The sequence below is a fragment of the Loxodonta africana genome, chromosome 16, assembly GCF_030014295.1.
Source record: "Loxodonta africana isolate mLoxAfr1 chromosome 16, mLoxAfr1.hap2, whole genome shotgun sequence".
Classification (NCBI taxonomy): domain Eukaryota; kingdom Metazoa; phylum Chordata; class Mammalia; order Proboscidea; family Elephantidae; genus Loxodonta; species Loxodonta africana.
Genome location: NC_087357.1, coordinates 49,951,059 through 49,969,555, shown reverse-complemented (window position 1 = coordinate 49,969,555; position 18,497 = coordinate 49,951,059). Strand labels below are relative to the sequence as shown.

Genomic DNA, 18,497 nt, shown 5'->3' with positions numbered 1-18,497 from the left:
CAAATATGTGTTTCTTCACTAACAATATGAATTCCTCAAAGATCCCTCCAAAGCTAAGAAAAAAAAAAGACTATGAAAACTTCTAATTTGGAGCTTTCTTTTTTTTTTAACAATATACATTTACTCTAAACAATATTTATTGTTGTTGTTAGGCACTGTCAAATGGACTTTGACTCATAGCAACCTCATGTGACAGAGTAGAACTGTCCCGTAGGGTTTTCTAGGTTATAATTTTTATGGGAGCAGACTGCCGGGTCTTTCCCCTGTGGAGTGGCTGGGTGGGTTTGAACTACCAACCTTTTGGTTAGCAGCCAAGTGCTTTACCATTGGGCCAACAGGGCTTAGTTAACATTTATCAGGAAGCCCTTGTGGTGCAAACAGTTAAGCACTTGGCTACTAACCAAGAGGTTGGTAGATTAAACCCACCCACCTGCTCCGAGGGAAAAAGGCCTGGCTGTGCTTCCGCAAAGATTATAGCCAAGAAAACCCTATAGGGCAGTTCTACTCTGTCACATAGGGTCATTATGAGTTGAAATTGACTCGATGACACTTAACAACAGCAACAACATTTATGGAGCGCTGACTATACACTTCACATATTCCCTGAATCTTCACAAAGAACCCTGAGGCCAAACATCCTAAGTCATCCTCTTGTTTTCACTGTAGCTACTAAGTCCTCGTAAGACACCCATTCACTCATAGCCTACTCACAGTTGTCTCTTTCTTTCCACTGCCTCTGTCCTACTCCAGGTTCTCAGTTTCTAACGGCTGAATTATTGCAATGATCTTCAAACTAGCCTCCCCAACCCTCTTTGATTTTACTCTGTACATTATTGCCAGCTTATTTTTCCTTGGATCCCATATGTCATTCCTTTGTCAAGAAATGCTCAATGATTCCCTCTCTGGATGGTATCTAAACCTTCAAGTGCAGCAATTACAATGCTCGAAAAATAGCTAATGCTAGTCCTGTGTTATTTTCTTACATGAACCTTCTCCGTGTCTATGCCCATTACTGCCCCTCTGTTTAAGTCATGCTTCTCTGCCTGGAATGCCCTTTCACTTGCTCTGTTTTTCTAAGTCCTAATCTTCCCATAAGCCCCACCTGCAGTCTCATCTTCTCTAAAACCCTCCCAGGCCTCTTCTGAGCTCTGTAGGTCTTGATGACTATATTATTCATTGACTTCAGCGCGTCATGGGGTTTGTATTGGTTTTTATTTAAGTATTGGTCCTTGAATTTATAATGTCTCATATCTCATGGTAACCCTAGTGCCTTCTGTGGTTATTAATTATGATGTGATTACACAAAAGAGCTGCAAAGCATCCACATTTCACGTAGACATAGCAATTGCCTAACAGGTGCTCTTACTTCTATAGAGAGTCGACCCTAGATATTTTTGTATGATATCATCTCCCTTGCCTTATGAATGGCTAAATGGCTAGGGTCAAAGATCCCATAGAAAGACACTGAATCATTCCACAATTTCCACACATATAAAAAAATTATCAGTAATGACACCCAAAGTTGATACTGAGTGGGCTCTTTCATCTGGCCCATTTCATACCTTGCCTTATGAATTCCTGGTCATTTGTATAACAAATTGAAGTAGGTACTGAAATGCAGTGAAATGCACTTCAAGACTGTCTAATCTGAGTAACAAAGACAGAAGTGTGTAGTTGTTTGCTGGTCTATTGTTATCAGCAGTTCCCTAAAAATGTCCATACCTGCCAGTCAGAAGTTCATACATTAGAATTCCCAGGGACCAATAGTCGGCTGAAATGTCATGACCTTTGTTCAGGATGATCTCTGGGGCTACATACTCTGGAGTTCCACAAAAAGTCCATGTTTTCTTTCCAAATCCTATTTTCTTTGCAAAGCCAAAATCAACCTTACAAAGAAAGAAAAACAAAATAGTTGAAGCCACTTAGGATTAAGCTTAAATGCAATAAGCTACTTTGCTGAAGTACACTGATGATAATTTAAAAAATAAAATCAGATGAAAGTTGTTATAGTCTTATAAAAGGAATCGTCTATGTTGCAATCAAACAAAGCTCCTCTGCTCAAACTTTGTAAAGTTGCAGCCTGAGTATAAGATGAAATTCATGTCATTAAAAATAAACCTTTCCTTCTGGAAGACTTTGCATTTTTCCTTCTTTTATGCCAACAGAGGTGGAGCATAAACAAAGAATTTCTCCTTTACTCAAAATTTTTAAAAGATGAAGTGGGTCTACTTAATATCTCCCCTAGAACATACAAGAGTCTGCTGATTTAATAAAGTTCACAATTACTTTAGTATTAATTGTTTGAGAAGCACTTTACTGTTGAAGGATCTGAGTAACAAGCCCATGGGACCAAAGGCTCTTCCCTGCGTAGACAGAGATAAAATGAACATGTATTCTTTGTTTTCTAGAGGCCTTTTAAGGAAAAGACTCAGATGAAGAAAATCTATTTTTTCCTCTAAAACAATTTGACTTAGAATACAAACTTAATTGCAATTGAGTTGCAATCTCTGGAAACCATATGACAAAAATTCTACACATTTAAAAAATAAAATCAGATACTGACAGATCCAAACCCCATAAAAGCTGTGCTTTTTAATAGGAGAACTTCCCTTCCTAGTGACTCTTCAGAGCACTTGATCAAATTAGTATTATGATTATTATTACCATAGTCTAGATAATATTGCCTGTAAAGTCCATTTTTCCAGTTAGAATGATTGTTAAACTAAAACTATTAAAATGATTTATGGTTCTCTATAATAAACTTATTCTCTTTGGATGGCAGAAGGCTGACTAGAAAGAGAACTTCTATGAAGCTCTTCTGGGTCTATGAACATATGCCAGCAAGTATGAGTCCATTTAAACATACTTTGGCTGGGTATTCTTAATTCAAACATAAAAAAACCACTGCCGTCATGTCAATTCCAACTCATAGTGACCGTATCGAACAAAGTAGAACTGCCCCATAGAGTTTCCAAGGAGCGTCTGGTGGATTTGAACTGCTGACCTCTTTGTTAGCAGCCGTAGCACTTAACCACTACGCCACCAATTCAAACACAGCCAACTTTATTTGTCGTAATTTTTATATAACTGAAAACAGTAACACTAAATCTATTTTTAAGAGAACATTTAATAGTGAACATTTAATATTGAAACCAAAATGAACACAGCTTTATAAACCAACATTTTTTAAAACTTCAGGGCAGAAACCATTTGTAAAAAAGCACTAACCAGTTTGGCATAACCTCGATGATCTAGGATGAGGTTTTCTGGCTTGAGGTCCCTGTAAATGATTCCTTTGGAATGCAGATAGGCAAAAGCTTCTACGACACATGCTGTATAAAATCTGGTTGTAGAATCTTCAAATGAACCTCTGAGACACAGAAAACGGAATGGAAAGTGTGTAAGATTAATTTCTTTAAAAGGATTTTTTTTCTTATCCTACGATATTCCTATGACACCATTTATCCACAGAGACCAATGTCCACTGGCCATACGTCATGTAATTGACATTGCAGTAGGATTTCAAAAGCATTCAAGAATCAAGACAAGGAATTATCTGCTCTTTTGAGTGGGATAGTGAAATCTAATTTCCTGAAAGGAGTGAAGAGTCCAACCACACACTGCATTTCATGTACTTAAAGGCTTCCTCTCACCAGCCCACTAACAATCTGAAAAGGCAGAGAGTTACACCAGTGGGCTAGAGAGAGAAAAAATATGTTTTAAGCCCTTGTCTACCAAGGGTTTGTTTTTTAAAGGACAGGTTTACGGGTTTAGTTATACTTATTTTTAGAGGCAGTGTTTTTGAATCTTTCTAAATAATGTAGCTATGTTTCATGAGAATGTAACTAAAATTCATGTTTTCAAAGAACCACTTTGAAAATGAGTTGTGATGCTCCTGATGCAATCTTCTTGCAAGCTAATTATTCTTCTGTTCAGGAAACTTCTATGTTAGCAAGACAAACAATGTCTATTTCCTATACTACTGGCTTCTTATTAGTAGGGAAAGATATGTCTTATTAGTAGGAAAAGGAAAGCAACAACTAAAGGTAATTGGAAGGGAAGAAGGTAATTGAAAGGAATGTCCATTAGCCAAATTGATTATGATATTTAGCAAGAAAGCTCTCTCTCTCTTTATTAATATGTATACATATGAATACACTTATATTCATTTTATGAAATAACATAAAGAAAAAAAAACTTAGCCTCTAAGACTCAATCTTTGAGCTCTAGGGTAGAACCTTTATACTTTAGTTTTTTTTTTTTTTTTTTCACAGAATTCCTTAAAAAGATATACTATATTCTTTTTTTCTTTCTCAAGCAGCGAACGTAACTTAATCACTTCATGATAATTCAGCAACATTAGCGTGAGTGAATATTAGCTCTTGAGGTAGCTGTGCTATAACATGAGAGACAAGCTTACAGGTAGTTTTAGCTAGTGTGCAAAAGAGGGTAGCCCTGGAACTTGCTTTCATGACTATCCCTGATGCCACTTTGTTTTTTTGATAACATTTGCTTCTTTTTCAAAATCGAGGAGCATAGCCTAACTGGGCAGTGGCATATGGGTGGATTTTTTTTTTCTTTTTAAACAAAATTTATCATGAATCCAAGGCTTAAAGCAGCCACCTTTCAGGTCACTTTTCAAAAAATACATAGTGTCTTCCAGAAAAGTATAGTCTTCATTTCAACTATTGATGTTCCCTGACTTGTCACTGAAATAATTAGGTCTCCCCCCAAAAATATCTTTCTTCTGAAACACAATTTAGTAAGACATGATGATATCTACTCCTCTTGATACTAAAGCCATACCTCTAATCATAGCTAAGATTCTAGTATTTATGTTCAACAATATCTGAATGAAACAATTGTGAATTTGTGAGAATAAGAAAAAGTTTCTTTGGGAAGAATTGCATCCATATTAGGGAATGAAGTATATACTTTAGGAGGTTGTGTGCCCTTTGGCTTGGAGCCACCCTTGGCAGAGCTCAGACTGTATAATCTTGTGTATTGAGAAAAGAGATTAGAGGAGTGCCTTGAAGGTTCCTTCTTTTTTGCACTTAAATAAGCATGCTTGCCTATCAAAAGTAATATATTGCTTTTAATTGGAGAGATAATTTAAGTAGTAAGCACTCTTGCATATATAATTAACATACAGCTTTAATTACATTGAGTGTTGTATATGATTTTAAACCCTCCTCAATGACAAGCTGGTAAAACAAAGCAATACAACACAAGACAAAACAAAAGAAAAAAAAATGCTACCTGGAGTAGAATCTTGTCTTGTTTTCACTACATGTTTTACTTTAATTAGCAAAATGATTACTTCTTTGTAGCAAGACTATTATTTGGATGGGCCTTTTTGAGAGCCTACCAATTATTTATTACTATTAGATGAAGAAATTATTGCTGCATTTATGACTCTGGAAATATTTCTCTGTTTTCCCTAATATTTGACTGTTAATGGAACCAAATGGATAAACACATTGTTAATGATGTAATTCTTTGCCAATACAATATTGGTGTTGGCAAAGGATACTGAATATATCATGGACTTCCAGAAGAACAAACACATCTGTCTTGGAGAAAGTACAGTCAGAATGCTTCTTAGAAGTGAAGATGGAGAGACTTTGTCTCATGTACTTTGGACATGTTATCAGGAGGGGCCAGTCCCTGGAGAAGGACATCATGCTTGGTAAAGTAGAGGGTCAGCAAAAAAGAGGAAGACCCTCCATAGGATGGACTGACACAGTGGCTGCAACAATGGGCTCAAACATAGCAAGGATTGTGAGGATGGCACAGGACCAGGTAACATTTAGTTCTATCGTACATGGGGTCACTATAAATCAGAACCAACTCGGCAGCACCTAACAACGACAACAATGTTGTAATGAGAGTAAACATTTATTTAAGGGATAGTTCTCATGAAATCTCTGCTGAATGGTATATATATATATATTTGAATAACTTGATCATTAGCAGGAAGATGGGAAAAATCCTAACACAAACTCAAATTAATCAGTGGGAGCTATAGGTTAGGAATATGGATTCTAGAGCAAGAATCCTAGGCTCGAATCCAGCTTCACTTACTGTTTGAGCTTGAGCAATTTACTATACCTCTCTGGGCCTCAGTGTTCCCATGTGCAAAATGGAACTGTTAATAGTAACTATCAAATAGGGTTGCTGTGAGGATTCAAATAATTGATACATGTAATTAAAAAAAGTCCCTGACACATAGCTGGTACTCAATAAATAGTAGCCATTGTACACCAACACAAAAAGGCCCTTCTGTAATGAGTTTGTCTTAATCTGCTGTTGTTGTTGTGTGCTCTCAAGTCGATTCCGACTCATAGCGACCCTATAGCACAGAGTAGAACTGCCCCCTAGGATTTCATAGGCTGTAATCTTTATGGAAGCAGATCACTAGATCTTTTCTCCTATGGAGCCTCTGGTGGTTAGCAGCTGAGTGCTTAACCACTGTACCACCAGGGCTTCTTTGCCTTAATCTGGGGAAATTAATTGATATGATTTAGACAGGCTTTTGGGGACAGGGATGGGGAGTTTCCAACACTATCACTGTTACTGAAGTATTTCCTGTTTCTTACTGCCAAGGCTAACTCTGTGAGTCAGCTCTAAAGAGTCCTTCTGTTAATCTCTGTTCTTTTCACTTTCCCTATGCTTCTCACAAATGTACCAGCTGAAATTATCCTTTTATCACCTGCCAATCAAAATCCTGCTTTCCTTCATTATGTAGAAAATGGACTAAGAATTGTACATGTTTGGGTCTTCACTTATTGATAGCTCTGTTTGTTTCAAGGTTTCAAGGTTTTTTTCTGAGCCATCTTGGAATTTGGAGGTTTCTAAAAAGCTGGTGTACCATTTGTTCAACAGCTTTTTATTGAGTGTCTCCCATGTATAAATAAATTTGCAACTGAATTTAAAGACTGAATAAAAACCTTGCCTCAAATCTATTTTTATATTATGTGAGAAATCAATACAATATATGCACACAAAATGTTTACCAGCAATGCACTGTTTTATCATTAAACATTTGACATAGGTAATTTGTGGATTTTAAAATCCACCATCTTGAAAAGCAGTCACAAAGCATAGCCTTCGAGTGACTCAACAATGAAAAATTATCATTGGAATTGGAAATGACAATCTAAACTGATCTAAAACAGAACTGAAAGCTTGTTTTTGCAAGAGTTTAAAGAGTTGTTTAAAGAAATAAATCACTTGCCCTATATAGCTTTTTGAAATAATAAATTATGCCCTCACAGCTGTGTCATTTCAATTAAAACAAGGGAGAAGCGCCTCTACACTCTTTGGGAATGAGTAGTTGTTCTAGCTAGATGGCAGTAGATAATAATAATTTGATAGAAAGAATTAGAGGGTAATGTATACTTACTGAAAGGCTCAAATTAAAATGTAATCACAATGTTTAATGAACTAGTAATAAACTGAGTCTTGAAATGACATACTGTAAAAAAGAAAAACATACCTTACCAAAAAATAAGTTCATTCTTTATACTGAGTAGCAATGAGTATATAAACTTAAAGTATATTGCAACCTGTACAAGTTTATTTCCAATTGTTAAGTTTGGGAGGCAAACTTATTTTGAAATTAGACTCATTTTCCTTTGAAACACTTTCAATATGTACCATCTATTAGGTCATCAAAGATTGCATTTAAATAATCACCCTTCAGAACACGGCTGATATCAAGGAAAATGGATTTGGAAAGTTACTGACTGGTTTACAAGTACCTCCAGGAAGACAAGGAGATGAGATTCATGTGATTTGAAAACTATGGTTTCTAAAGTAATTATTTAAGGTCTTTAGTAGAAAATATTACTATAAACTTTAAATAATTCTAATAGTTGAAATGTTAAATGTCATTAGAATATGCATTAAGCACTAATACTAACATAAAATATATATGCTAATACCTATTATATACTAAAATGTATACTAGTATAATTATATACATATATAATCATTTATCATACTACTCAATACATTTTAAAGAAAGTTGTAGGGACTGCCAATTTTTTGGTGCAGTGGTTAAGAGCTCAGCTGCTAACTAAACTGTCGGCAGTTCGAATCCACCAGCTGCTCCTTGGAAACCCCATGGAGAAGTTCTACTCTGTCCTATAGGGTTGCTATGAGTCAAAATTGACCTGATGGCTAGGGATTTGTTTTGGTTTTTATTCCAAATAATGGAATTATTACTTGTGGAAGGCCAAAAGCCACGTACTAGAAGATATAAGATGATAGCTAATAAAAAATAACCCAGGGAAACATGGCAACAACTAAACATTTCAGCGTTACAGTTCATGTCTCAAAGATATAAAGATATTTAAATAGTCCTCAAATCCTGTTTGTATATAGACAATGTCATTTTAATTCTTATTTCTTTATAACAAAGAAAGAGCTGCTCTGTGTTTCTGCTCTGTAGTGATGTAAAAAAAAAAAAAAAGAGTGAGAGGCAGGAAATGGTCATCTCAGCCGGGAGGTGAGAGAAGGAGGATGCTACCAGAGACTTCCTGCACTAAATCCCTGAGGCTCAGAGGTATTACCATGTCAGTCAAGAATAAGGTCACACAAGCCTTTCTTTATGCTTTCAGAATACCTTCTTCCTTACTGCTTCTTTCCTCAGACACAAGAGGAAAACTAAATTGAACAAACGTGGTTTGTTTGGACTGTTTCATATTTTCATATATGCTATGGCTAACGGCATATTTACTCTCCTCTTTCTAACAATGAATCTTTAAGATTCTCACCCCAGATTTAAAGAGAGACAAAGCTAATCAGTGGTAATGTTAATTGGACCCTTAATCTCCAAAGTCATACTTTCCCCCAGCAATTTTTTGAATAGAAAAAAAAAAAGAGTAAAAGCAATAAAGCTACATGCATAAGAAAGAAAGCTGACAGAGGACGATGGTACTGAGGCAGTTTTATATATCATAGCTTCATTGCTCTTAATGCTGTAGCCCCTTTGGATCTTTAGGATCAGGTAGCTGCTGTTGCTCCAGACAATGCCTCTTCATGTGACTGAGCAATTCGTACGATGATAAAAACCAAACCCACTGCCGTCGAGTCGATTCCGGTTCACAGCAATGCTATAGGACAGGGTAGAACTGCCCCATAGAGTTTCCAAGGTTGTAAATATTTATGGAAGCAGACTGCCACATCTTTCTTCCACAGCGCAGCTGGTGGGTTTCAACTGCTGACATTTCAGTTGGCAGCCAAGGGCTTAACCACTGTGCCACCAGGGCTCCACTCAAGAATGATAGGAGAGAGGAGGAAAAAGGAAAGCATCAAAAAGTAGCCTGGTGGAGGTAGAGAAATGAACTGTTGAGACTTTCCCTCCATCCGTTCCTCCCAAGGTAAGCTGCTTATTAACAGCAACACTTTTGCTGCCCTGACAAGATCAAAATACATCTCACTCAGAAGCCTTGAGCAGCATTTTTGAATAAACAAAACGTAAACTCAAATGAAGGAGGAAAAATATAAAGAAATGAGAAGCTATTTCTTTAAAAAGATAAGTTGAACATTGATACCTGTGAACAGATGATGCCTCCAGAGCAGGAGTTAGGTTGACTTTTGTTATTATTATTACTGTTATTATTTTTGTTGTTCTTATTAAAGACGTTAGAATAAAGTTCAGAAAATCTGTGGCGATACAGCTAGTCCCCTCCCTAGGAGCTTTATTATAGCTCTCCTGTTTACTTCCAAATGTACATCTCCTTCTATTCAATTAGAAACAAACAGGAAATGGATTTCAAGTAAATCATGGAATAAATTGTAAGTTCCAAAACTGATATAATAGAACCACATTAGAATACACCAGGTAATTAAGTCACAAATCATAATACAATGAAACCTGTGAGAGCCGGAACTCGACAGGACTCATCTTGTCTTTCTGGGTCTAACAAGTTTTCCATATTAGACAGGGTGCAATTGTTCTCTATTAGTAGAAAATATTGGAGTTTTTCTTCTCTTGACAAGTTTCTGCCTTACCCTTTCGCAGGTTTCACTGTGTATAACTTAGTTCTAAGGAGTGGAGCCATGTTTATTTTGTTTATCACTATATTCTCAGCCTCTATCACAATACCTGGCATATAATTTACACTCAAATATAAACAGTAATTGCCAACATGAGGAAGTCAGTTGTACGCTTAATTATCTTAAATTAAAAAAATGAAACAATATATTAATGTAATAGGATACAATATGGTGAAAAGAAATCCATTTGGCATCTACAGCCAAGACAATGGGAATAAAAGATCTGAAAGGGCATGTTGTACAAAGATATGAAAATTTAATAAGAACACCGTTAGGAATAAGATTTTAAACCAATAGCATATAAAGAGCCACTTGTTCCATTCCTGGGTATCTACAAAGTAACACATTGTCAAAAATTACGTGGCTTTCTGGGAACATCAAGATTACTTATAGCTAAATTTCAGAAAGATGTTATCCAATGAAGAAGAGTCTGAGGGGTCAGACTGGCACAAATAAGGAAAATAGAGGTGTCTACAGATAAATGTGTAAATGAAAAAAAAAAATACTTTTAAATGATCAGTATATATAGGAAAATAAAATTGTGGTCTAAGTGGTTTTTTTTTTTTTTTTAAATGTACACACTTAGGATTGTTAATGGTCTCCTGCGACATTATATAGAATAAATGTTTAAAAAAGATAGTTTTCTAGTTACAAACATAAGAAATGGAAAATTAAGACACAATGAATTTTTCAATAATGAAAACAAACACTGTCTAGACCAAATTTACTTGCACTGAAGATTAAAAAGGTAAATCAAAATCAGGTTACTTACATAAAATACTGCTTATAAGTGAGTTCATTTTTCCTAAGACTAGCTAAGGACTGAAACAGATTGCTGGCAACTTTTGATAATTTTGAAGCCAAAGAGTAACGTAAAGGTAGAGGAAACAGTTACTTTGGAGAAAAGCATCAGTATTACGAAAGGCAGACTGCTCATCTATGGAGAATAGGTGGAACAATTAAACTGATAGTTAATCTAGATTATAACTATAAACCTAAAATAACTATAATTCTCTTCATGTTAAAGCAATGAATTGAATTCCAGGTATACAGTTGTCTGATATCCATGCTAGACTGTGTATATACCTTGCCAGGTACCATTTTTATGGCAGCTAAGCTTGTCTCATCAGTGGCAGACTGTGTTTTGTATAAATGGTTAAGTCATATGTGTAGAGTGGGTTGTAACCCATGTTCACTTTATATTTTTAAATATAAGTATATGTAAACATAAATATATTTTATACTTTGTAATATCTGATTCTTCTTACAGAACGTCATAGCCAACATTTTTAGAGATATGATAGAAAATTCTTAAATCTCTTACCTATCCCTGAGAATGGTCCAGAGTTCTCCACCTAGGCAAGCTTCCATCAACATGTACAAATATTTGCTGTCCTTGAATGTTCTGTATAGTCTATAAGTTGCAACAAGAAAATAAAGGCTGTAAACATTTTGTCTTAGGAAGCATGTAAATGTTTTGAGTGCCCAGATGACAGTCTTATTCTTGATTCTCCAAGCTTGAAATTTCATCAGAAGGAGAGAGATCTAATTCCACAGACAAGGAAAAGGAGCCCAAATGACTTGCCCACCATAGTCTTTTATCTCTCCCTTGAATGGATTAATCCAAAGACAATGGACAGAGAGGGCTTCTTGAGATCCCTCCAATTCCAATTTGACTGCTGTTGAAGGACAACTCTTGAGTAATATTTAGTTGTTTTAAACATGCAAGCTTACAGGGATATAAAGTAGATTACACTTTGCAAATATAGGCATGTATGAAATTCGGATGCTATTCATATACATTCAGCTTATTTCTAGCAAGTACCACTGGGAAACTACTTAGAAAAGCTTCTCCTGCATATAAAAGGCTCCCCTTTATCCTCTTATCAGTGTTTTCAAAATACAGAGGTGGAATGATTGGTTGCCATTTTATTTCTTTAAATCTTTAAATAATAGTCAAGTAATTAAAAATTAAATCATTTGATTTTTGATATTTTGTCTTTTAAGTACCAAAGGTCTATGTGTAGTTTGGAGTAACAGAGAAGATAAAAATGAAATGTTAGAAATCTCACACCTCCTTTGAGAAAAACACATTCTTTTCAGAGAACATGATTCTCTTGGGAAAAAAAATGGATGGAATAAAAGCTTTAACTTTTTTTTAAATAAAAGAAAACCTTCTTAAGTTCAGATCAAGAAAATAATAATTTTCTTGGAGTGAATAAACTGTGTAGCAGTGAGCACTCATGGCAGAGGGTTTTGCGGTTGACTTGCCACTTGGAGTTTGGGGCCTCCAGTCCCAGGGCAGAGCCTCTACCTGACGATGAAGTCGGAATGAGCACCCTGCATGATCTGCTTCTCCGAGCGGATGTGCTCCTGCTGTCTGGTATCCACAATGTGGCGTTTCTTGAGAATCTTCATAGCAAATGTTTTGGACTCTTCACTTTTCAACTGGACCTTAAAGACAGGCAGAAGGGAGTGAGAAAAAGTTTGCAGAGTTAATATAACTGAGTGCATTCTTCCCCCCAAATTAACAGGTGCCTGGAGCACTACGCTGACACCCAACCATTTACTGTGAGTCACATAGTATATCCTTGCTAGAGCTGGGTTTGAAATCTGGGCTTCTCAACTGTGGTCCAATCTCTTTCCATTGGATTAAATGAATTTCAACTAATCGGATTCCAAATTAATTTTCTGTTCACTTGGATAAGAAGAGGGAAAGTGTACTCGATTCTTCTTGTATTATTTAATTTCATTTTATATAATATGTTTGAGTGTATTCTGTAGTTTTTTTTTTTTTTCTCTTCAAAAGGTAGAAACAGAATCTAATTTCTTCTCCAATTTTTCTTCAGGCGAGTGTGGTAAAGGTAAGATCATATGGGTCTTTTTGCTATTTCCCAGTCCTGAGCCACAGACATTTCAAGAGTTATAATGGTCAGTGACAGATCTTTGTCTCTGCTGAGATAGCAGAATATATATACCTCCTAATCTCACCCTCTCCTCCAGTTAGAAAGAAAAAAATTATAGCAAGATTTTTTTTTCAAGAGATTTTGAAAACTTTTTTGTTTTTGTTCTTGTTCTTCCCAAACTTGCAGGATGACTTTATTCTCCTCTGATCTCACCCCTTTAGTTAAACTAACTGGGGAAACCTAAACTCAGCTTGGAGCCACTAGGTGGTACAAACGGTTAACACACTAGGCTGCTAATTGAAAAACTGGCAGTTCGAGTCCACCCAGAGGCATCTCAGAAGAAAGTCTTAGATATCTACTTCTGAAAAGTCAGCCACTAAAAACCCTGTGGAGTACAGTTCTGCTCTGACACCCATGGGGTCACCGTGAGTTGGAATCAACTTCTTGGCAACTGGTTACCGGTTAAACTAGGCCTGAAATCACCAATCCATCCATGCCTCTGTTGCAGACCCACATGCCTCCCAGTGACTCTGGAGTGGGCTAACAACAACAACAAAAATCTGTTGCCATTGAGTTGATCCTAACTCATAGTGACCCTATAGGATGGAACAGAACTGCCCCACAGGGTTTGCAAGGATTGGCTGGTGGATTTGAACTGCCAACCTTTTGGTTAGCAGCCGAGCTCTTAGCCGTTCCTCCTCAGACCAGCTGCTATTCTGGTTTCACTTCCTTACAAGAAATTTCAACAATGTGACTTGAAAGGAAAAGAAGAGCGATAATAGAGCTAATCAGATAATAGCAATATAAGGAAGTATCATTGAGTGCTTTTGAGCCAAAGAATACTCAAGCCAATACTGAGCCGGCCACGTCATTCGGAACTAAGGAAAGCACTGGAGAAATAACATGGCAAGGATTTCTGCTTTCCAGCTGAGGTACAGCTGTTCTGTCTTTAGTTGTGAATTGTTTACTGCTTCTTCTGCAGAGATATCAAAGCTCTTAAGTGCCTTGTTCATACACACATATACAGATTGAATTCAATCTAGGGGGACATTAATGTGACAGGTTCCATAGGAGGGAACATGAGGACACTTCAAATAAATGGGCCACAGTTTGCCGCCAGCATTTGTGAATCTGTGTGACAGGCTAGAGGGGAAAAGAAATATGTGAAAATGCCTTTAGCATCTGAAGGCCCTCCACTCTGTCTGCGAAGCTCTTTAAGATGACAGATTAAATTAGTGTAATACAACTGAATTCAGTTGCAGTTCATAATAAAACACGAAATTTGAAAACCCACTTCTAAAAGAAATATGGACATATAGGAAAGATGGCATAAAAGATGAGCTTTGACAGAGGAAAAGAAATAAAATCATATTCCCTCTTTCAAGTCTAACCCAGCTAAATCATTGAGGACTCTTGTGTAGTTCATACAACTGATGTAATGATTACTTTCTCCAGTGGTAATAACACACAATTTTAACTTGTGCACAGGATGGAGTTAAGACCTGGCCTTTAGCATCACTGGGTCTGGTAGCTTAATTTCCCTGAGCCCTAGTTCTTGCTGAGGATAACACCACACGGAGGTGTTGTGATCTTAAATGAGAATGTAGTACCAAATGGGCATTTGACGATGGCTTCTCTGCTCGCACCTTTGCCGCACCCAGCAATCTCTTCTATATAGAATAAATCAAATGTTGCTTTTCAAACAAAGTCAGATCACGGCATTGCTTTACTTCGAACCCGCCAGTAGTTTCTCATTTCATTCATGATAAAGACAAAGCCATTGCAAAGGTCAACAAGGTCTAACGTCATATAGAATCCTGCTACCCCTCGGACACACCTCTCCCTACTCATCTGCTCCAGTTGCACTGGTTGCTTTATTGTTCCTTGAGCATATCAAGCAAGTTCCTGCCTCAGGCCATTTGTACTTGTTCCTCTGCCTGAACAGTCTCCCACAGATATCCTCAGGGATCATCCCCTCAACTCCCTAATATCTGTGCTCAAATGTTTCCTAATTAGATAGTCTCCTCTCACACCAGTCTACATAAGAGTAAACACCCCACTCCTCCTTTCTTTATTTAGTGTTCTTTATAGCTCTTATCACCAATTAATGTACTAAATATTTTCTCTATTACTTGTTTAGTATCTGTCTCCTCCCATTAGTCTGTAAACTCTCCAAGATCAGGGATTTTGTTGTTCACTGTGCATGCCAGAAAGTAAAAGCTCATTGAATATTTGTTGACTAAGTGAATCAAAGAAATAATGAAACAAACCATAAAGATTTATCACTGGTAAAGCCACATTACAGCTGGTATTAGCTCCACACCAATGTGTTCCACTGACCACTGTATACCTTTGAGCTTAACAGGGCAAAAACAAGGCAAGCTCCAATAAGAAACATGTAGCATTTGCTCTTTTTTGTCTTTCCAAAAAAAAAAAAATTCGTCTTTCCAAAAGTGTCCTTAATTATACACAAAGAAAGAAAAGATTTCTATGTGCTGCCACTGCTAAGGAAATATAAATGGTCAAATTGAAGATGCTGTTGTAGTTAGGTGCCATTGAGTCATTTCCAACTCATAGTGACCCTACAGGACAGAGTAGAACTGCCCCATAGGGTTTCCAAGGAGCAGCTGGAGGATTTAAACTGCTGACCTTTTGGTTAACATCTGTAGCTCTTAACCACTGTGCCACCAAGGCTCCAAAGTTGAGGTGAGTCAGCATTAACTTTAAATTTTTATTTTTACAAAATGCTTTCTTAACCTTCCTTTTTCTTTCAACGATGAGGGTATGATATCCCTGACCATACAGTCTACTAAAAAAAACAAACCAAACCCATTGCTGTCAAGTCAATTCTGTCTCATAGCGACCCTATAGGACAGAGTAGAACTGCCCCATAGGGTTTGCAAGGAGTGCCTAGTGGATTCGAACTGCTGACCTTTTTGTTAGCAGCAGCTGCACTTAACCACTATGCCACTAGGATTTCCACACAGTCTACCAGGATTAATAAAATTACCTGAAAGATAAGACCCGCATGACTACCAACTAGTTCTTGGGTTCAATTAACTCTTGAAACCACGGCTATCTCTTTGGACCCCATTTTCTTAGACTTTGCAACTCTTTAGTTCCCTTACAATTAATAAATTCTATGATTCCAGGTATAGTTACCATTTTTACTATAACAGCCAGTTCATCCCATATATATATATATTTTTTCACTATAGCCGGGATAAAAAAAAAAACTAGGTAAAAAAATCATTTACCTACTTTGCCTATTCCTTTAACAATAAATTTTTTTTTTTTTTTACAATACTGAACTTTAAATCAGGAAGAATCTATGCAGAAAATTAAATGATACCATCAAGCGGCAGTCAGAGAGGAAAGGGACCTAGCCTTTATTTAACACTTAAATGCTGGATATTTCCACGTTGATTTTCTTATTTAGTCCCAACATCAAGGCCTGATGGCAGGAGAAAGGTGTTTTTTTTACAAAGTCTTCTTCATCATCAACAACAACAGCTAATGTTAGAGGGTTCCTAAGAGGTGTCAAACGTAGTACTGTAAATGAGTTTTCTCAAGTAGTCTTCCCAGAAACTCTTTGAGATACTAATATATCCCCATTTTTCAGAAGAACAAACTAGGGTTGACCAGAAAGATTTGAATCTTGCCCACGATCACCAAATTATAAAGTGTAGAACTGGGTTCACGCTCGGGTCTATTTGGCCCAAGTTATTTCCAGTAATATGCTGCTTCCCTTTACCTGAATATAAAACTAATTACAGTGGCCAATGCTTTACAGGTCAATGAATTGGATAACTCATAGACTATGTATTAGAACAGTTGAGCCATGAGTTTATTACTATTAAGCTTTACTCGTGCTAGACTTATGGTTTGGGAGAAGACCCCAAATCCTCACCGCTATTTTCCTAGGCGCTTGTAATTACTTCAGTGTGTGATTTTGGGTACTGAATGTTTGAATCTTGCAAGGAGAAGCCAAGGGCCAGAGTGAGAGGGGATAGAAAGAGGGTGATACCAGCTGATTGGTGGCAGATGGCTGCTGCCAGTGAGAAGTAGGTAGGTAAAAGCTAACAGATTATTGGGAGTCAGCCTTTTTAGTTGCTAATTTAGTAAGTATTAATTGCAAAAAGTTTATAGAACCATATAGCCAACCTGCTGAGGTTTTCTGCTTTGTCTTTACCTAGGTCCATTCATTCCTCTGTGTCCCAAGAACCCTTCCTGGCCTAGTTGGTCAAGCATGCTCTCCAGGTTTTTTTGCAGAATATTCTATGCCCCCTAAATGTAAAGGCTAATTCACTGGTTGCAAGTGTGAACTCTGGTATTTGACTGCCCTTGCTTATATCTCAACAACTTGTTGGCTTGTGCTCTTGGAAAAGTCATTCAAACTCTCTTTGCCCCAGTTTCCTAATCTGTAATATGGGAATAATCCTCATACGTTACCTGTGAAGATGAAATAAAAGGGTCTGCTATCAAATAAAAGAAGGCAGTGGTGGTTTAGTGGTAGAATCCTTGCCTTTCATGCGGGAAACCCGGGTTTGAACAGGCCAGTGCAACCACCACCCAACTCATGAGTGGCCAACACCCATCTGTCAGTGGAGGCTTGTGTGTTGCTATGATGCTGAACAGGTTTCAGCAGAGCTTCTGGACTAAGGACTAGGAAGAAAGGCCTGGAGATCTATCCCAAAAATCAATCAACGAAAACCCTATGGGGATGGTGTAGGACCAGGCAGTGTTTTGTTCTGTTGTGCATGGAGTCATCACGAGTTGGGGGCCGACTGCACAGTAAGTAACAGCAACAATATCAAACAAAGTGCGAAATGTTAGCTAAGCCAAGAATAATATTAGCTTCTTTTATTGTTATGCGATTCTTAGGTTTAATGGTCTCTTCAGGCCAAAGTATTTTCTTCAAAGTATAAGCCACAGTGGGCTGAATGACACTTAGTACCTGTTTCTATCCCCTCTTTTACCCACCTCAGCGCTACCAAGGGAATAAACACAGGTTTGAGAAGCTACTTCTAAAAGGTTGTGACACCTGTACCACTTTGGTTTTACTCTCAAAATTCCTAGAAAGGGAAAATGAACAAGAAAATGCTAACTCGGTATCTTAATTTTATTTTATACAAGTAATGTTATGGGCTATATCAGAAATTAGAAGTGGTGAAAGTTTCATTTACAGTAAAACTTTACTGTAATGTGAGGCATTATATTGACATTTGAATGAATGTATACACTTGGGCAAAGTGAATCTTAATGTGGGTATTTCTGACAAAGATTTTGACAAGTTCTTAACTGCCAGGCTCCAGCAGGTGCCCAAGTAATACTTGTCTGATGATGACAGGCAATGTCACCAGCATTTTAAACAGCTTTGAAGACACAGTTGCTGGTTGCATTTAAATATACCCTTGCTTTCTATCTGGGGTAAGCAATTGCCTTAGAATGGCTTATCTCCAGCTGGACTTATTCCCTGCCCTTACTGGGAAGGAAGGTTATGGGAACAAGAGTTATGGCCACAGC

The 18,497-nt window shown here is 37.1% G+C and overlaps 1 protein-coding gene across 2 annotated transcripts in view; it reads right to left on the bottom strand.

The window, feature by feature from the left end:
* Positions 1 to 18,497, bottom strand: part of PRKG1 (protein kinase cGMP-dependent 1) — a 1,397,311-nt gene that overhangs the window by 8,735 nt on the left and 1,370,079 nt on the right. For both annotated transcript variants that reach the window (XM_003409256.4, XM_003409255.4), the window contains exons 11-14: positions 12,380 to 12,519; positions 11,390 to 11,479; positions 3,229 to 3,370; positions 1,723 to 1,886 (exon numbers count right to left, since the gene is read on the bottom strand). In XM_003409256.4, the coding sequence (XP_003409304.1) occupies positions 1,723 to 1,886; positions 3,229 to 3,370; positions 11,390 to 11,479; positions 12,380 to 12,519 (536 nt within the window). The remainder of the gene's footprint in view (positions 1 to 1,722; positions 1,887 to 3,228; positions 3,371 to 11,389; positions 11,480 to 12,379; positions 12,520 to 18,497) is intronic.